Genomic DNA, 21256 nt, shown 5'->3' on the forward strand with positions numbered 1-21256 from the left:
GAAGTACTTTGTGTTGGTTGAATAGATGAATATGAGATTGTGTGATGCATATCGTATAATCATGCCCATGGATACTTCAGGCGAAAATGGAGTATCTAGGTGACATTAGGGTTTTGGTTGATTTGTGTCTTAAGGTGTTATTCTAGTATGAACTCTTGAATAGATTGATCCGAAAGAATAACTTTGAGGTGGTTTCGTACCCTACCATAATCTCTTCGTTTGTTCTCCGCTATTAGTGGCTTTGGAGAGACTCTTTGTTGCATGTTGAGGGATTGTTATATGATCTATCTATGTTATTATTGATGAGAGAACTTGCACTAGTGAAAGTATGAACCTTAGGCTTTGTTTGCTACCATTGCAATACCGTTTACGCTCCCTTTTATCATTAGTTACCTTGCTGTTTTTATATTTTTCAGATTACAAAAACCTATATCTACTATCCATATTGCACTTGTATCACCATCTCTTCGCCGAACTAGTGCACCTTTACAATTTACCATTGTATTGTGTGTGTTGGGATCACAAGAGACTCTTTGTTATTTGGTTGCAGGGTTGTTTGAGAGAGACCATCTTCATCCTACGCCTCCTACGGATTGATAAACCTTAGGTCATCCACTTGAGGGAAATTTTCTACTGTCCTACAAACTTGTGCACTTGCAGGCCCAACAACGTCTACAAGAAGAAGATTGTGTAGTAGACACCAAGTGCCATTTCCTGTCTGTTGCATGTTTTATGTTTCGCAGAAACCCCATATCAAACGGAGTCCAAATGGGATAAAAACAGACGGAGAATTATTTTGGAATATGTGTGATTTTTTGGGAGGAAGGATCAACGCGAGACGATGCCCGAGGTGGCCACGAGACAAAGGCCCACACCCACTTAAAGTGGGCGCCCCCCCACTCTGTGGGCCACCCGTAAAGCGGTTGATGCCCTTCTTTGGCCGCAAGAAAGCTAATTTTTGGAAAACAATCTGGGCGAAGGTTTCAATCCAATCGGAGTTACGGATCTCCAGATATAAAGAAAATGGTGCCAGGGCAGAATCCCAGAACGCAGAAACAGAGAGATAGATCCAATCTCGGAGGGGCTCTCGCCCCTCCCAAGCCATGGGAGCCAAGGACCAGAGGGGAAACCCTTCTCCCATCTAGGGAGGAGGTCAAGGAAGAAGAAGAAGAAGGGGGCTCTCTCCCCCTTTCTTCCGGTGGCGCCGGAACGCAACCGGGGGCCATCATCATCACCGCGATCTTCACCAATATCTCCATCACCTTCCCCCATCTATATTCAGCGGTCCACTCTCCCGCAACCCGCTGTACCCTCTACTTGAACATGGTGCTTTATGCTTCATATTATTACCCAATGATGTGTTGCCATCCTATGATGTCTGAGTAGATTTTCGTTGTCCTATTGGTGGTTGATGAATTGCTATGATTGATTTAATTTTCTTGTGGTTATGTTGATGTCCTATTGTGCCCTCCGTGTCATGCAAGCGTGAGGGATTCCCGCTGTAGGGTGTTGCAATACGTTCATGACTCTTTTATGGTGGGTTGCTTGAGTGACAGAAGCATAAACCCAAGTAAGGGGATTGTTGCGTACGAGATAAAGGGGACTTGATGCTTTAATGCTATGGTTGGGTTTTACCTTAATGAATCTTTAGTAGTCGTGGATGCTTGCTAGAGTTCCAATCATAAGTGCATATGATCCAAGAAGAGAAAGTATGTTAGCTTATGCCTCTCCCGCATAAAACTTGCTATCGGTCTAGTGACGTAGTCAATTGCTTAGGGACACTTTCACAACTCCTACCACCACTTTTCCACACTCGCTTTATTTACTTTATTGCATCTTTATCTAAACAGCCCCTAGTTTATATTTACGTGTTCTTTATTATCTTGCAAACCTATCCTATCACACCTACAAAGTACCTCTAGTTTCATACTTGTTCTAGGTAAAGCGAACGTCAAACGTGCGTAGAGTCGTATCAGTGGTCGATAGGACTTGAGAGATTATTTGTTCTACCTTTAGCTCCTCGTTGGGTTCGACATTCTTACTTATCGAAAGAGGCTACAACTATCCCATATACTGGCGGGTTATCAGCGTCTGGCCCAGACGCCATGGGCCTCGGCGTTTGGCCCCCTGGCCTCTGCAAAACTCCTTTTGCACCGACCTAAAGCCCTGTGGGCTTTACGCCTTGGCAAAACCATATCATCCTATATACCAATATTTACCTTCGGACCATTCTGGAGCTCCACATCATGTCTGTGATCTCATCCGGGACTCCGAACAACATTCAGTCACCAACATACATAACTCATATAGTACTATACTGTCAACGAACTTTAAGCGTGCAGACCCTACGGGTTCGAGAACTACTTAGACATGACCGAGACACCTCTCACTTCAATAACCAATAGCGGAACCTGGATGCCCATATTGGCTCCTACATATTCTACGAAGATCTTTCTCGGTCGAACCTTATGACAACATACGTCATTCCCTTTGTCTATCGATATGTTACTTGCCCGAGATTCGATCATCGGTATCTTCATAACTAGTTCAATCTCGTTACCAGCAAGTCTCTTTACTCGTTCCGTAATACATCACCTCATGACTAACTCCTTAGTCGTTTGCTTGCAAGCTTATGATGTGTATTACTAAGAGGCCTAGAGATACCTCTCCGATACTTGAAGTGACAAATCCTAATCTCGATCTATGCCAACCCAACAAACACCTTCAGAGGTACTTGCAGAGCATCTTTATAATCATCTAGTTACGTTGTGACGTTTGATAGAACATAAGGCATTCCTCCGGTATCCGGAAGTTGAATAATCTCATAGTCGAAGGAATATGTATTTGACATGAAGAAAGCAATAGCAACAAAACTGAACGATCATTATGCTAAGCTAACGGATGGGTCTTGTCCATCACATCTTTCTCCTAATGATGTGATCCCGTTATCAAATGACAACTCATGTCTATGGTTAGGAAACCTTAACCATCATTGATCAATGAGCTAGTCAAGTAGAGGCTCACTAGGGACACAGTGTTTGTTAATGTATTCATACATGTATTTAGGTTTCCCATCAATACAAGTCTAGCATGAATAATAAACCTTTATCGTGAATAAGGAAATGTAAAATAACAACTTTATTATTGCCTCTAGGGCATATTTCCTTCACCCCTTGTGTTGAATCAATAAATTTGAGTTGAATACTCTACCCTCGAAAACTGTTGCGATCCCCTATACTTGTGGGTTATCATGCTCGCGCAGCTCCGCCAACTGCCACGGCCGCCCACTCTGCTTGCTTGCTCGCTGCCGCCGCTAGCTACTTCTCTGCTTGAAGCCGCTGACCCCGCTCCACACCCAGCTCTTCCTGCCTCACTCCAGCGCGCCCCTGCCCTCACCCCGTGTCGTGGCCGCCCTACGCCCACGCGTCGCTGCTCACGCTCCCGCTCACCCCGCCTGCTTAGCTGCTGCCCCCGTTCACTATCGCGGCTTCCTTTTGCCACTGCTCGCCCCGCCGCTCGCAGCCAAGCCCGTCTCTGCCTCGCCGCGGTCGCCTCCGGCCGTCTCTGGTCGTCGGTGCCGTCCACGCCTCCCTGGCCACGCCTGGCGGCCCCCCTGTTGCGTGCGTGCGAACGGGCACGAGCCCACTGTGGTGCTCGGCTGGGCCAGTGCCCTGTAGGGCCCGGTCGGTTTAAATTAGTTTCTAATCTAATTAACCCCCCCCTCATTAATCTGCCAATGACAGCTGGGCCCCTATACTAACCCAAAATAATTTTTAAAAACCCTTGTTAGTTAGATGGCCCAATGACAGGTGGGCCCCTGTCTAGTTTGACCAAGTCAAACTGCTGACTGGACTAGTCTCTGTCAATGAAAGCTTGGTCCCATTAGACCAATTGACCAGTCAACCACTAACTGGACAGTTGACCTGGCCCACCAATCAACCCCTCTGGTGGGTACACTTCTAGGTTTATTTAACCTTTATCCATTTAACTTTTTTGAATTATTAATAATTCTGTAATTTCAAAATATTGATAAAACTTTGAAAAATCATGTAAAATAATTTGTAACTCGGATGAAAATAATTTATATACGAAAGTTGCTCAGAAAAATATGACGAATCCGAATATGCTATCCATATACCTGCCACCTACCTCCAACACTGCAAATGTTGAATCTTCTCCTTCGGTTCGTTTGTCCGATAAATGCATGGAGCCGGGAAAATATTTTCGGATAATTTTCCCACTACGTCTGTAACGTGTAGCACTGCGTTAGGTCACCCCTAGCACAACATACTGACATGTCATGCTTTTTGTTGCTTTTGTTTGCTTTGTATTTATTGTTTCTTCCCTCTCTTGTCTCCGGTAGACTCCGAGACTGACGTTGCCGCCGAGTACGACTATGTCGTCAACGATCCATCCTTCTCACCAGAGCTTCCAGGCAAGCAAAACCCCCTTGATCATTCATATATCGCTCATTTCCTTCTCTCCCATGCTTGCATTAGAATTTTCTGCCGTATTTGATTGATCATATTTTGATGCATAGCTTGATATTGTAACCTGCTATTGTTAAGTACCTACTTATCCTATATGTTTAGTATAGGTTGGTTAGTGATCCATCAGTGGCCCCTCACCTTGTCCCAGTTTCCCCCGCTTTATCTTTGATGACTCGATCAACGTGATCGACATCCAGAGCCCGATACATCACCTCACACCCCTTAGTTGTACAACTCTGCAGAGCTACTATCGAGTGCCGAGGGTGATACCTCGTATATCACTTTTGATGAGATCTCTGTAGTGTAGCTCATCGGTCGTGGTCTATACGGAGGGTGATTCCTCCTTCACCACTCCCGATAACGGCTCTGTCGTGCAACACCTCAAGTGTGAACCCATCGAGGGTGATTCCTCCAAGTTCACCTTGACGGTTACATCAAGTGGAATCCATCGAGGGCGATTCCTTGGATCCCCCCTTGGTGTTATGGACACACGGTTACTTTGACTTTACCCCAGAACCATGTTGAATTCGGGTCGGCCCCAAGGGGTACCCGCGAGAGAAATGTGAAGTCGGGTTGACCGTGAGGGTACCCACAAGTGAAGTGGAGTCGGGTTGACCTGGAGGGTACCCGTGAGATAATTATGCGGCATGGCCGGGTATTCTTAGTCCTTGTTGTAAGTCCATGAGACGGGGCGACGGGACCATAGATCATGGATCATTGATCGTCTCCGCGCGCTCCCAAGACACTAACAGTTTGGATATATGATCCGAGTAGGCCTCTGGCCTTTTCGCATTAACCACCACGCAGGAATAAGTATGGGCACTCTGCATTGTATGATTCTTCCGAAAGCTCCCTGACGTTAGTGGTTTAGTGCCACGCGCCCTGGTGGTCTGCGTTAGCACCTACTTTGTAGAAAGAGGTAGCCAGGACTGATCCCGGCCGGCCTTGCAACGCGCAGGATTGCAAATGACGATTGGCCCATGACCCCTTCACATTTAGGATGTAGATCGGCATGCTGGCCTATCTGAGCTTAGATAGGACTACGGCGTGTTGATCAGCCGAGGCTGGGCATGACACGGGTAAGTGTGTCCAGCCAAAGCTAATCGAGCATGTTGGGTATGCACCCCGTGCAGGGAAGTTAATCTATACAAGTCAATGTCTTTATGGAACATCAGAGCTGATTTTCTCTCTTCTGTATTCTCTTGGAACTTTTGAACGTAAGCAATTAGACATGTCAGCTCAGCTATGTATTTTTGCCTTACCGGAAAATACTTTTTGCCACATTACAGAAGACTGCTTTTCAGCTCAGCTCTTTCTTGTATGAACTTCCTGTTTGCGTTTAGGATCGATCTGCCTGCTTTGATCAGTAGCATTTGTAAACATGACGACAAGCTGACAGTAGCGTTGGTTGTATTCTTGTGAACTGTTGTCTGTAAAAAGATTGCCTGTTGGGCCAAAAATTGGAATTTCTCGTAACATCTTTGCCTCTTGTTCTTGGACCAAAGATCAAATGAGCACTGAACTAATAACAATGTCATTATAAGAAACAGTTTTGCTAAGTCTCAGTCGACTGAGACTTTGTTAACTCTACTATTTTTTTTTTATTTTACATGGAGATTTGTATAAAAAAATATTTTCAGTTTTTTTTCTTCTTATATATTACTATATCACTTGGTTAAGTCTCAGTCGACTAAGACTTAGCCACATCCTATTAAAAACTCCTCGTACGCAGCCACCTATTTTTTTAATTAAACTGATGCTGATTTAATGTAAATTTCTGAAGAACCTGCTCATTTACTGCAAAGGAACTTCTGAGTTGCAAGAGGAAAAAAGGTTATCCACATCATTATTTTTATTCATCTTGGATACCCCCAGCACACGGGCCTCAAAGCATGTGTATTACTAGTAGACTAGTAGTACTTCAAAGATGAAATGTGATTCTTTTTTGTTTTTTATCCTGGTGCAGTTGCGTGAGGCAGACGGGACTAGCAAAGAGCAAAAGCTAGCCGAAGCATCTCCCTTTCCTCGCTCACAAGCAAAGCATCCTCTTGCAACCACGGTGCACCTTCTGATTCCTTCAGGCGGATTTTGATATTGGTTCTTCCGCACATTCTTGGTGTCCTCGTCTGCTGCCTCACCGACACCGGAGAGCCGATTGATCTCACCGACACCGGAGCAGACCGACGGCATGGGCTCCTTGCTGATGCCGCTGCTGAGCAGCGTGGCAGCCAAGGTGGGCGACGTGCTGGTGGGTGAGCTGCTGCGGGCGTGGGGGCTGGACGCGGCCCACCGGAAGCTGGAGCGCCACCTCGCGGCCGTCCAGCACATCCTGCTGGACGCCGAGGCGAAAAGCCGCACCAACCCCGCCGTCCGCCAGTGGGTCAGCGACCTCAAGACGGCCGCCTACCAGGCCGACGACGTCCTCGACAACTTCCGCTACGAGGCGCTGCACCGCCGCGCACAGACCCGCCGCTCCATGCCCACGACGCGCAAGGTTCGTCGTCGACCACCTTCCCACAGTCCACCACCACCCGCCACTATATATGTTCATTCAAAGCGCATGTTGCAATGGAATGTCTTCATAGTTCTTCATACAATGGGGTACCTTCGATTTTGGTATTAATTAAAAGCATAATACTGCATAAGCAAGTATGGTGTGTTGTTCTTCTTTCAAGTTACATACTCCCTTGTCAGAGAGAAGTTGCATATACTCTGTCTCACCATACCGTTCTACATGGGCCTAATCTGCATTGCAGTTTCTAACCATGTCGCACCCGCATCGCCTTATTTTTTTTTACCTGTTTTCATTTCAGGTGCTAAGCTACTTCACCGTTGATAGTCCCATAGTTTTCCGTTTTTCCATGAGTAGGAAGATGAAGGATGTCATTGAAAAGATAGATGAGCTGGTTGTGGAGATGAACAATTTTCACTTCCTTACGCATACCAAGACACCAAGCATTGTTCACCCGCAAACACACTCTCGTGTTGATGAATCAGAGATTGTAGGCAAACTACATGAGAAGGAACAGGTGGTGAAGATATTGCTCGAGAACCAATGTGACAACAATAATGTCATGGTCCTCCCAATAGTTGGCATGGGGGGCATTGGCAAGACCACCCTTGCTCAACTCGTGCACAATGATCAGAGAGTGATGCATCATTTTGATTTGGTCATATGGATCTGTGTCTCTGACCAGTTCGTCGTTGAAGAAATAATTCGATCTATTATAGAAGTGGCCACGATGAAGAAGTGTGAATTGATTGAGATGGAGGCACTGCAAAAGAAACTTAGCCAAGTGTTGGGCAAGAAAAGGTACCTCCTAGTTATGGACGATGTTTGGAATGAAGATAGACAAAAGTGGGATGGTCTGAGATTATTACTATGCTCAGATGCTGGCTCAGGTAGTGCTATAATTGTGACAAGCCGCAGCAACCAAGTTGCTTCTGTCATGGGAACAATTCGTTCACATCAGATATCACTTCTGAATGAGGATCAATCATGGGAGCTTTTCCACAGGAATGCATTTGTAGGGGAAGTGGAAAAGCAAGATGAACTGATTTTAATGGCTAGGAACATTGTCCAGAAGTGTAAGGGGTTGCCTCTTGCTATCAAGACCATTGCAGCTTTACTTCGTATGGAGCATCACAATGAGTGGTTTTCTATTCTGGATAGTGATGTCTGGAAGAATGAGATCCTCAGAACTGGGTTTATACCTGCATTACAGCTAAGCTACGATCACTTGTCACCCGAAGCAAAAATATGTTTTTCCTTCTGTGTTATTTTCCCGAAGGGTAGCATGCTCGATAAAGACATGTTGATCCAATTATGGCTTGCCAATGACTTTATTGCATCAGAAACAAGGGGCCAACAAATTTTTGAAGTGTTGGTTTGGAGATGTTTCCTCCAAGATGTGAAAACTCAAGAGAATCTGCTCTCAGGATTTCGAGATGAGTACATCCACAGACCAACTGCATGCAAGATGCATGATCTCATGCATGATCTTGCTGAGTCCGTAAGCGAAAATGATTGCACAATTCTTCAAAAGTATTCACCTAATGAAAGTATGCAAGGATCCACACATGATAGTTTATTACTACGTGATGTTCGACATTTGTCACTTGTTTCTATCAATAATACTAGAGCAGCCATGAAGGATATTATAGCTCCCCGCACAATAATATTCCAAAAGGAGTGGTTTGGGACTCCTCTGATTATGGCAGAGTCAAAATTCATGTCCTTACGAGCATTGAAGGCCTTCTCAATCAAGACACGTATGACAAACTTGAAGCATCTTCGCTATCTAGATTGTTCTTATTCTCTTATACGTGCCCTGCCAGAAGCCACTTCCATGTTGTATAGCTTGCAAACTCTAAAGCTCATTGGTTGTCAAAATCTCAAGAAATTACCAGAAGGGATGAGATGCATGATCAATCTTCGGCACATCTTCCTCATTGGGTGTTATTATTTGGAGCACATGCCAAAGGGTATTGGTCAGCTAAGTTATCTGCAGACATTGACCAATTATGTCATTGATAGTGACACAAGTCGTGGAATCGATCAAGTAAAAGATTTGAATCTTGGTGGGGCTCTTTCTTTGATTGGGCTGAGAAAAGTGCACAGCGCAGAAAATGCTAAAGAAGGAAATATTTCTGCCAAGCATAATTTGAAATGTTTATCACTCGATTGGTATGGACCTTATAGCACACATGTTGGAGATGAAGTACATAATGCAGAAGGAATATTAGAGGCCCTTCATCCTCCCAAAAGACTTCAAGTTTTACAGTTATCTAATTATACTGGTGCTCAATTATCATTGTGGATGCATGACTCTATACTGTTAGAACATCTCAGTGAACTTTCTCTGAGTAGCTGCAAGAACATCAAGGATCTTCCACCATTATGGCAGCTGCCCTCCCTCGTGTACTTGAGTTTGGATGGTCTGCATGACTTGACACGTATATGCATTGGTAATGTTGCAGACAATGGGGAATCATGTATGTCCCCACCGCTCTTTCCTAAATTGGAAACCATGAAAGTTTCCAGCATGCCTAAGCTAGAGAGATGGCACCAGGAGGCGACAGGGCAAGTAGCAGTCATATCATTCCCTCAGCTCAAGAAGCTAAAGATTTCTGAGTGTCCAATGTTAGCAAGCATGCCCAGGATGCTCCCTTTGCTTGAAGATCTAGAGGTGAGGTGGACAACAAAGATCCCCTTTTACCACATGATGAATCAGTGTGTGCAATCAAATCTTGAGTGCAAAGGCTACATTGAAGTGGAACCTGCTGGTTGGCTGATGAGGGACATCCATTTATCGAGGTTTCGTGACTCTGATGTGTCACTGAAATTAAAAGATCTCGTGGAACATGCAGAGCACTTTGAAGAGGAACTCAAGAGAATACCTTGCAGATTTATTAAGAAGATGAAGATAATAGACTGCAACTGTCTTTTCTCATCTGAACCATCCCAAATACAGCGAAATATATGGAATCGTTTTGTCTTTGTTGAAGATCTGTGGATTATAGGCTGCAGCAATATAGTACAATGGCCAACAGTGGAATTCAGAAACTTGAATTATCTTCAATCTCTGCACTTGAGTAATTGTTCGAACTTAACGGGCTCACTTCCATCAACATCCGATGCTGAAAATGTGCTGCCTCCTCGACTCAAAAAGCTTGCAATTGTAAGCTGTGAAAATATGATGGAAGTGCCAAAGTTGCCTGCGTCTCTTGAAGAATTGCACATAGCTTATTGCCACAAGCTGGTAACGGTGCCAACAATTCTTGGGAACGCCAGAAATCTGAGAAGACTTTTTCTGGCCAAGTGCGACGCCCTGACGACGGCAGTTCCAGATGGAATGTATAGACCCACTGCGCTCAAGGAGCTGAATATTTCTGAGTGCCCAATGGTAGAGACGCTAACGGATGGACTCCTGCAGCAGCTCCTTACCCTTGAGGGAATATATATCGGAGGTTGTCCGGACTTGGAGAGAGCCTTGGCGAGCGCATTCTCAAGAGGAGGAGCATACTGGCATTTGGTTGAAGCAAACTCACATAGAGGCATATCAACAACGTCTAATGGAATTCGGCTCGAGCAAAGTGGAGAGATGGCTGCTGCTCACGCTGATGAGGCCATCAACCCATGCCCTAGATGCCTTTGTGAATGCGCGCAATGTTGCACAGCCTGCCTTTTCTGTACCCTGTGCATGCTCTGTTAAGCAACGTATAATCTGCCTAGTCGTGACAGGTTGAAGACTTGCGTTCCAAGGGTAGTCCGGCGTAGATAGGCCAGGTTGTTAGCATATAGTTTATCTTTGTAACAACTCTATCTCTCTATCTTCTTATCCCTTGTACCACAAGTTGTAATCTTAACTATGTACGCGATCCGGTGAGTTGCGCCCCAGTATATTAACACGAAGCCGTCGGCCAGAGAAAGGTACGATGTTAACACAAGTTTTCACATGCTCTAGATTCAACACTTGTGATTCAACCTGGGTCAGTCATAGCTGTATCTATCTGTGTATGTACGGAAGAACAATGTATGTGCACGTTTTATCTGTTGAAATGCACCGTCGCTTGTTCTTGGCCCCAGCTTTTGCAGAAGCTGGTTTCAGCTTGGGATTTCTCACGGGAGACCGTGTTGGGGCCGGGGAAGCGCCGAGGAAATGCATCCATGTTCTTGGCTCCTACCGGCTGACCACTCCACGCAGTCTCTCATCATCGATCGGAAGCTGCTGGCGGGAGGATCTCGCTCCCCCAGAGAACCGAACCACACGCGGGGGACCTGCGCAACACGGCTCACGTCATTCACGCGGACGGACGGAGCTCCTCGTGGAAATGGTCGCCCCAAGTGACCCAAAGTACCAAGCCCGTAGCACGTGGTCGCGATCTGGCTTGTGGGAGGCAGGTGTACAGTAGGCACATCAAAGCAATCAGAGGCGACCTGCAGCAATGTTTTGCATAGGGAGAAGGACGCCAACGGTTTTCCCAAAATTCTACTCCCTCCGATTCCGATCCCATAATGTCCGCCCAGAAAACGTCTTAGACGGAGGCTAAAGAAATATGAGAGCATTTAGATCACCAACTACTACCGAGGGAGTACGGTCCAGTAAAAGTTGTACAACGCCCCAATAAAAGGGGGAACTGTGCTTGAAAACATTGATCACACGATACTCCAGAGTCAGACATGCGTATAGGTCATCCAGAATTCAGACACCATTTTCTTGGGACATCAACTGCGGTGTTATATTACAGCACAACAGGTAGAGCTACAGATAACGAGACGGTCTTCTGCAGAAGACATATCCCCAGCACGAGGGGGTCGTCGTTACCACCAGAGCAAAACATCAGGAAACAAAAAAATAAATACAATACCCACTAGATCGACTGGACATGCCTCCTATTGCAGATACCGCGGGTGTAAGGTGGTGTGAGATGTACATTACATGGTCTGTTTATCCTGCCTCAGTTGTGGACGTCGCCCTTCCGTTTCGTGGTGGTGCTTCGGGGCCGAGCTGACCTGTTGTTGGTCCTTGGCAGCTGCCTGTCCTCCTGCTCTTGCTTAGCGTCTAACATCTCCGATGAAACATCCATGGTAGTTTCTAGCCATGGTGTGCGCTTGGCGGGAACAAGAACAACGACCTCCAGAGGTGGCTCAATCACCCACCTGCAAAGAAGAATTTAAGTTATTACAGCCTAAAAATGGATAATTTCAACTTAGGTTATTACAGCCCAAAGAAGAATAAAAATGAGCATTCTTAATACAGAAGAGAAGGAAAAATCTAAGCAAACAAATCTGATAATCAGAGTTGATAAGTTAGCAGAATCTTATACTATTTGACTGCAGTGAAATTCAGAGTTTTTCTCAAGACCTTTTATTCCTCAAGTCTCTCAGAAGGAGGGCTCTCTACTGCACATGGTTTTGGTAACCAAGACTAACATGAGGAATGGGTCTTTTTCTTCCGCCTAACTGATTTGAGGAAATGTTCTTAAACGGTTGAACCATTCAGTTTGACGGTGCTAAACTACATGACAACATAGGGTGCAAAATTATATATTGAAACATTCTTTGTTCTACTGTCGGCATATGGCACCATGCCAGTGGAAGAGGTCAGTCTGAAATATTTACATAAAAATAGACAGATATTGCAGCTACAAAATACTTAATTTTTACACTGGTCCTAATGCGTGCCGAAGAATTGGTCGCTAGAAAATGAATTGTGCACATGCTACTTTGCATAACTGTTTGGTGCAACCTGCGCTGAGCAATTTCACTAAAATGGAGAGTTAAAACTATAGTAGTACAACACAAGATGTAACAGGGACATTCCTGTCGGAGTAATGTGCCACGGGTAGGCTGACCCGAGCCCCAGAACCTTTCAAGACATCGGGGCAGGCCGCGCCTCTCAAAGCCGAGTCTCAGATGACGACTCCCAGATGGCCGAGTCTCAGATGACGACTCCCAGATGGGCCGAGTCTCAGATGGCGACTCTCAGATAAGCCGAGTCTCAGATGACGACTCCCAGATGGCCGAGTCTTAGATGACGACTCCCAGATGAGCCGAGTCTCAGATGGCGACTCCCAGATAAGCCGACTCATGGCTGGCGACTTCCGGAGGAGCCGGCTATGGAAAGTCGGCCCACGACTCTACACTCATTACAATAGACGGGACGGGTACGACCACGGCGTGGTCGTCACCTCCTGCTTGCGAGGAGCCGGCATGGCTACAGTGCGCCGTACCGCCGGAGATCTCCGGCGTGGCCCGGCACTGTAGCCATGCCAGACCTGACCTAAGCCACAGTGCGCAGCGCACTGTGGCCACGATGGCCTGCCTATACGGCTCGGGGACGGCGGACCCACCAGTCAGTGGGAGCATAGAAGACGGCGGATACGCCCCAAAGGCGGCCCCGTGGGAGTTGGCTCCCCGGAGTCGGCCAGCCTCTCCCACGGGTCCCACGCGCCATTAACCAGACAAGATGGGGAGTAACGACAGTGATCGCCCGATAAACGGCGGCACTGTTGCCACGACCCAATGACCAAGCCTGCGTCACCAGAAGTACGGCTACAGTGTCGGACTCGCCGGCGGGGCCCGCAAGTCGGCGGGCCCCATCAGTCAGCAGAGAAGACGGCGACCTGTGAGACAGACGGCTGGGACCCGCGCCCAGCCGGATTACCATTGTACCCCCGGGGGGTAGGCCTATATAAACCCCCCGGGACACCCATGCAAAGGGTTCGATCCATGAGCCTTAGACCAGACCACATAGGAAGAAGAAGGCTAGCCTTGCCTCCTTCCACCTCTAGAATACAGCTCTAGGAGCAACCTTGTACTCACTACGCCTTAGTGATCATGCGGAGACCCCGTAGAGCAGCAGTAGGGGTGTTATCTCCCCGGAGAGCCCCGAAGCTGGGTAAGATTCACCGGCGTGCATGCCTTCGCCTAATCCCGTTTCCTGGCACCGGCGACGTTCTACTCGCTCCCACCATGATAAGCCATCCTTTGGCATATGTCGCACCCAACCCCCGACATTTGGCGCCCACCGTGGGGCGAGGTGCACCGTCGTCCGGAGACCTGCTTTGGACGGAAACCCTTTTCCTCCTCCGCGAGCGTAGCCAGCCCGGCACGCCCGATGGCGCTTGCCCTGACGCGCCGCAAAGCGTCGACGACGCCTGCGCGGCGAGCTGCCTCGCTGACCTCCTCGGCGAGGTTAGCATCTCCGACGAGCCCGCATCCGATGCGGGCACGAGCGGCCCTGAAAGCCTCCTCGCGGGCCTCCTCGACCATCTCCACGTCGCCGGCGAGCCTGCCGTGGACTTGGAGTCCGTAGGCTCCACCGACCCGATGCTGGTCGACTCCGACGGCGTGTCGCTCGACACGTTCCCCTCCAACATAGTGATCTACGATGAGCCGCTCCCTCGCGAGGCGAGCGGCGGAAGCGCCATCACGGAAGTGCTCGTCATCAGTCATGGCGAGCACTCCGGTGAAGGAGCTCATGACCCGCTCGACGCGGCTCTGCGAGACCTGACGGCGCCCATCCTGGAGGACGCTGACGCCGAGACGCTGGAGGCACGCCGCCTTCAGCTTGTCGAAGGCGCGAAGAAGCTGGCAAGCATGAGACGCTTGTCGGAGGCCTACCAGCGTGAGATGGATCGCGTTGTGGGCGGCTCGCCAGCGTCGACTGGGCCTAGCCGCCTAGGCACGGTCCGACAACGCGGCGCGGCCGTCACCAACCTGTTCGGGGCCGATCGCCCCGTATATGCCATGCCTGCGGAGAACATCCGTGCCGCCCAGGCGGCAGCAGACGAGCTGGACAACTTCGAAGGCAAAGAGCACCGCCTAATGACCGAGCGAGTCCAGCGACTCCTCAAAGCGGCTGCCGCACAGAACGAAGCCGGCTGCCGCACGGAGGCGCCGCAGCGACAAAATGACGACTTACCTCCCCGCCGAGATCAAGGCGCGACGTCTCGGGCGCCCACTGGCGGAGTCCGCGGAAGAAAAGAGAAGGATCCGGCTGTCAGCCACAGTCGGACTCGCATCACCATCGAGCGCGACCAAGACGGCCGCCCAAGAGCAGTGGAGCGGCAGGGCGACTACCTGCCTCCCCCACCACGAAGGGAAAGACGAGTCTCCCCACCGCCTGTCGAGCATCCGACTCTCAGCGACTGCCTCGGCCGTCGAGAGGGAGTCGGAGAGAACGACGCTCGCCACCGGATCGACCGACTCCACCGACCCCTGGCGCTGGAAGAAGATGACGAGCTGGGTCTACCCTGCTTTGGGCCCCGCATCCGAGATGAGCCCTTCCCCAAAGGGTTCACACTCCCCCGAAACACACCCAAATACACCGGCTCCATGAAGCCAGAAGATTGGCTAGTCGACTACTCCACAGCCGTCAACATAGCAAACGGCAACAAGCGTATTGCCGTGAAGTACGTTCCGCTAATGCTCCAGGGCACGGCGCGGACATGGTTGAACAGTTTGAAGCCCCGCAGCATCAACAGCTGGGTCGACTTCACTGAAGCTTTCATCCGCAACTTCACCAGCACGTACAAGCGGCCTCCCAAGCCACGACAACTCTCCTTGTGCGTGCAAGGCCAAGACGAGTCGACACGCGACTACCTCACGCGATGGGGCGAGCTTCGGAACTCCTGCGAGGGCGTGCACGAGGTGCAGGCTATCGAGTACTTCACTGCCAGGTGCAGAGAAGGCACCCTCCTCAAGCACAGGCTCCTCTACGACGAGCCCGAGACCCTCGACGAGTTGCTGGTCATTGCAGACAAATATGCCACAGCCGACTCCTCCATGAAGACAGAAATTCAAGTTAGTGCGACTGGCAAAGTGGCCCCTCAGGCTCCCAGAACTCCAGCTGGAGATACCAGCCGGGCGACAGCAGTAGAATGATCACAAGCGCAAGGCCTCGCAGCCGACTTCCAGCAGTCGGCAGGTCGCAACAGTCGAAGACCAATAGCCTGAGGGGCAGCCTCCGGCGAAGCGGCAGAAAGGCGGCAAGTCCAACTGGTTGCCGGCCTTCTCTTACGAGCAGACTCTGGATGGTCCCTCCAAGTTTCATAGCGGCGCGAAGCCGTCAAACCATACCACCCGGAAATGCCACTGGCTCACCAGAATCGCCAAGAGAGACGGCCTCCTTCCTCCACCGCCTGCTGGGCCACCACCTCCACAGCCGCCCCAGCAGCCGGCGGCCAGGCCAGTCGGCACCGTACAAGATGAATACCCCGAAGAACATGGAGCTTATGTAGTGTTCACCAGTATGGCTGATGATCGACGCAGCAGACGATTGCAGCAGCAAGAAGTAAACGCAGTAGCATCAGATACTCCGGAGTTTATGCATTGGTCCGAGAATCCTATCAGTTGGAGCAGAGCAGATCACCCAGAGGTGATGCCGAATCCGGACTCCTACGCCTTGGTTTTGAGTGCTACCTTGGCCACTGATAGGCGGGCCGCTCGCTTCTCGCGAGTGTTGATAGACGGAGGCAGCAGCATCAACATCCTGTACAACGATACCATGGAGAAATTAGGGATCAAGCAGAAACAGCTTCAAAGCAGCCGAACTGTTTTCCATGGCATTGTGCCTGGCCTTTCCTGCTCCCCAATCGGCAAGATCCAGATAGACATCCTCTTCAGAGACAAAGATCATTTTTGCCGAGAGCCAGTCTGGTTCGAAGTGGTGGACCTTGAAAGCCCATACCAAGCGTTGCTTGGTTGACCTGCTTTAGCCAAATTCATGGCGGTCCCCCACTACGCCTACCTCAAGATGAAGATGTCGAGTTCAAAGGGGATTCTGACCGTGGCTGGCGACTACCGGAAGTCGTCCGCCTGCGTGGCCGAGAGCAGTCGGCTTGCCGAGTCCCTGGTGGTCGCAGCTGAAAGGCGGCTCCTTGACCGGGTTGTGGCGATGGCCGGCAAGCAGCCAGAGATGTCGCCCGACCCCAAGGAGTCGGAAGCTGAGGGTTCGTTCAAGCCGGCTAAAGAAACAAAGAGGATACCTTTGGACCCGGAGCACCCGGAGAAGCACGCTGTCATAGGTGCAAACCTAGACAGCAAATAGGAAGGCGAGCTCGTCGATTTTCTCCATGAGAATCGAGACATCTTTGCATGGTCCCCCAAAGACATGCCCGGTGTACCGACGGAATTCGCCGAGCACAAGCTACATGTCCGATCTGATGTGAAGCCCGTCAGGCAGCCCTTGCACCGCCTGTCTGAAGAGAAAATAAGAGTTGTTGGAGAAGAGATAGCCCGACTCCTAGCGGCCGGCTTCATTATGGAGGTTTTCTTTCCAGAATGGCTGGCGAACCCGGTCCTAGTGTTGAAGAAGAACAAGCAGTGGCGGATGTGTATTGACTATACAAGCCTCAACAAAGCTTGCCCCAAAGATCCATTTGCTCTGCCAAGAATTGACCAGGTGATAGACTCCACAGCCGGATGCGAGCTGTTGAGCTTCTTAGATGCATATTCGGGATATCACCAGATCAAGCTGAACCCGGCAGACAGACTGAAGACTGCTTTCATCACGCCGTTTGGAGCCTTCTGCTACCTGACTATGACGTTCGGCTTAAGGAATGCCGGCGCCACCTTTCAGCGTTGCATGCAAAAATGTCTCCTCAAGCAACTCGGCAGAAATGCCCACGTCTACGTGGATGATGTGGTAGTGAAGACGGAAAAGCGGGGAAATTGTTGGAAGATCTCCAAGAAACCTTTGAGAATCTGCACCGATTCCAAATCAAGCTCAATCCAGAGAAGTGTGTCTTCGGAGTACCAGCCGGCCAGATCCTTGGCTTCCTGGTCTCCAAATGCGGCATAGAGTGCAACCCTGTAAAGATCAAAGCCATCGAGAGGATGGTAGTCCCCCGCCGACTGTTAGATGTGTAGAAGTTCACCGGCTGCTTGGCATCCATCAGTCGATTCATCAGTCGGCTGGGCGAGAAGGCTCTCCCTTTGTACCAACTGATGAAGAAGACCACCTTTTTGAGTGGAACCACAAGGCGGATGAAGCGTTTCTCGAGCTGAAGAAAATGTTGACTACTCCTCCTGTGCTGGCGGCTCCGACTCCCAAGGAGCCTATGCTCCTATACATTGCCGCCACCAGTCGGGTAGTCAGCACCGTTGTCGTAGTCGAACGCAAGGAGGAAGGCAAGGCGCTCCCTGTCCAGAGACTGGTATATTACCTGAGCGAGGTACTGTCGACCTCCGAGCAGAACTACCCCCACTACCAGAAGATGTGATATGGCGTGCATTTCGCCGCCAAGAAGCTGAAGCCTTACTTTAAAGAACATCCAATCACTGTGGTTTGCACCGCTCCACTGGCCGAGATCATCGGAAGCCGAGATGCTTCAGGCCGAGTAGCCAAGTGGGCCATAGACCTGGCTCCCTACACCATCTACTACCAGCCCCGCACCGCCATCAAGTCACAAGCACTGGCCGACTTCCTTGTCAACTGGGCCGAGACCCAGTACCTACCGCCAGCACCTGACTCCACCCATTGGCGAATGCATTTCGATGGCTCCAAGATGCGCACCGGCCTGGGAGCCGGCGTCGTCCTCACCTCCCCCAAAGGCGACAAGCTCAAGTACGCATTGCAGATCCACTTCGCCGCCTCCAACAACGTTGCCGAATACGAGGCGCTCGTTCACGGGCTCCGGCTTGCCAAAGAACTCGGCATCCGCCGGATCCTGTCCTACGGCAACTCCGATTTGGTGGTCCAGCAGTCATCTAGGGACTGGGACGCCAAGGATGCAAACATGGCGAGCTACCGCTTCCTGGTGCAGCAACTCAGCGGATATTTCGAGGGGTGTAAATTCCTTCACATTCCAAAAAATGACAATGACCAGGCGGACGCCCTGGCACGAGTCGGCTCCACTCGTCAAGCAATACCATCCGGCATCGCCCTTCAGCGCCTCCTCAAGCCGTCTATCAAGCCTTCTCTAGAATCAGACTCCATTTTTGTGCCAGCTCCCCTCGAAGAAGTCGGATCCGACTCAAGAGCACCGGCAGACGGCACAAGAATCCTCATAGACGGCTTCAAAAATACCACAGTCAAAGCCGGCCCGGGGACTTCAGAACCCGGCCCGGGGACTGCGACAGTAAGCTTGAAGACTCCAGAACTCGGCCCAGGGACTGCTCCAGTTGGCCCGGGGACTTCATCGACCCAGCAAGCGGCCGCAGATCCCCGCCCACCGCCTCCCAGCCCAGCCACCCTTGTCCAAGTCGCAATAGTGGCAATCGAAGAAGTAGCAGCACCCTCATGGGCCCAGCCCATCCTTAAGTTCCTAGTAAACAGAGAGCTGCCAGCTGATGAAATCCTGGCTCGGCAAGTGCAACCCCGAGCGGCAGCCTATACCATAGTCAACAGAGAGCTGGTCAGGCGCAGTGTCACTGGTGTCTACCAACGCTGTGTCGAGGCAGAACAAGGCCAAGCAATTCTCAGAGACATCCATGAAGGCGAGTGTGGCCACCATGCGGCTTCAAGGGCACTCGTCGCCAAAGCCTTCCGACACGGCTTCTTCTGGCCGACTGCCCTGGAAGAGGCCAAGGAATTAGTCCAAAACTGCAAATGGTGCCAGATGTTCCGTTCCAAGCCGCTCCAGCCGGCTTCGGCGCTCAAGACCATTCCCATCGCCTGTCCCTTTGCGGTTTGGGGCCTGGACATGGTGGGACCATTCAAGACGGCACAAGGCGGCCTAACTCACCTACTTGTCGTAGTGGACAAGTTCACCAAGTGGATAGAAGCAAAACCCATCAAGAAATCTAATGGTCCGACTGCAGTAACCTTCATCGCCGACATTACGACTCGGTATGGCATACCACATAGCATCATCACCGACAATGGCACAAATTTTGCCAAAGGAGCCTTGGCCCGTTTCTGCGCAACACAGGGCATCCGACTGGACTTAGCATCCGTCGCCCATCCGCAGTCAAACGGCCAGGTAGAGTGAGCAAACGGCCTCATCCTATCCGGCATCAAGCCCCGCCTGGTTGAACCACTGGAGCGCCCGACCGGCTGTTGGCTTGAGGAGCTACCAGCCATCCTCTAGAGCCTGCGCATGACTCCAAACAAGTCAACCGGCTTCACGCCTTTCTTCCTCGTCTACGGTGCTGAAGCCGTCATCCCGACGGACATAGAATTCGACTCCCCGTGAGTCACCATGTACACCGAGGAGGAAGCAGAAGAAGCACGTCAAGACGGCGTCGATCTGCTGGAAGAGGGTCGGCTGTTGCCACTCAGTCGGTCCGGCATCTACCAGCAGAGCCTACGCCGATACTACAATAGGAAGGTCAAGCCAAGATCTTTCCAAGAGGGCGACCTTGTGCTCCGACTGATCCAGCGGACAGCCGGCCAGCACAAGCTGTCGGCACCTTGGGAAGGCCCCTTCATTGTCAGCAAGGTGTTGGGCAATGACTCCTACTACCTGATTGATGCTCAGAAGCCCCGAGCTCGCGAGAGAGACGACTCTGGCAAAGAGTCGGAACGACCATGGAATGCAAACCTCCTCCGAACACTACTAGAAAAACCGCTACTAATGGCGCACCTAATTTGGCCATTAATGGCGCATCACTGGTGCGCCATTACTAGCACGCCATTAGTATAGGCCATGGTGCGCCATTAGTATGCCTCCCAGGGGCCATGTATACCCAGGTGCTTTGGCATACTAATGGCGCACGACAACGGGATGCGCCATTAGTAACCGCGGCATACTAATGGCGCACTGTCCAGTGATGCGCCATTAGTATGCTTTGTCATACTAATGGCACACTGTCATGTGATGCGCCATTAGTATGAATATTAGATTTTTTTTATTTTTTATTTTCTGTTTTTTGCACAGGTTAAAAAATGTATAATTTGACAAAATATAGACAGCACACATCAACAACAGATTCATCGAATACAATAGAAGATTAGTCTTTGAATACAATTCATCATATTAGTCTCCGAATACAATTCATCATATTAGTCTCCGAATTGAAAAGACCGAACAAAGATAGAACATTATATTACAAGTCGACCGCGAGTAGCGAGTCTGTCTTCACATTACAAGTCGATATCGATCATCTAAACTACCATCACATAGAAGAGAGTTGCAGTCATCACGATGAGCATCATCACGATGAAACTCGTCTTCATCCGGTTCCTCCAACGCTCCCTCCCCTCTCCCGCTAGTTAGAATGAGCATCATCAACGCCACTAATGTCCAGCAACCAAGCAACTGAAGCCCAATATTCTAGGTATACTCTCATCAGTTAAGTTCGTCCATGATGACCA

The 21256-nt window shown here is 50.0% G+C and overlaps 1 protein-coding gene across 1 annotated transcript; it reads left to right on the forward strand.

The window, feature by feature from the left end:
- The first annotated feature begins 6678 nt into the window (after nucleotides 1-6678).
- On the forward strand, nucleotides 6679-10803 carry LOC119341307 (putative disease resistance protein RGA3). The gene is made up of 2 exons (XM_037613186.1): nucleotides 6679-6984; nucleotides 7304-10803. The coding sequence occupies exons 1-2, from the start codon at nucleotides 6679-6681 to the stop codon at nucleotides 10703-10705; spliced, it is 3708 nt and encodes a 1235-aa protein (XP_037469083.1). The 3' UTR covers nucleotides 10706-10803.
- The last annotated feature ends 10453 nt before the right edge of the window (nucleotides 10804-21256 follow it).

This window comes from Triticum dicoccoides, chromosome 7B (assembly GCF_002162155.2).
Source record: "Triticum dicoccoides isolate Atlit2015 ecotype Zavitan chromosome 7B, WEW_v2.0, whole genome shotgun sequence".
Taxonomy (NCBI): domain Eukaryota; kingdom Viridiplantae; phylum Streptophyta; class Magnoliopsida; order Poales; family Poaceae; genus Triticum; species Triticum dicoccoides.

Bases quoted from the DNA above. Each gene is read 5' to 3' on its own strand.
- LOC119341307 (XM_037613186.1), top strand. From the start codon at position 6,679: ATGGGCTCCTTGCTGATGCCGCTGCTGAGCAGCGTGGCAGCCAAGGTG. The intron at 6,985-7,303 runs GTTCGTCGTCGA...TTTTCATTTCAG, and splicing joins CCATGCCCACGACGCGCAAG to GTGCTAAGCTACTTCACCGT.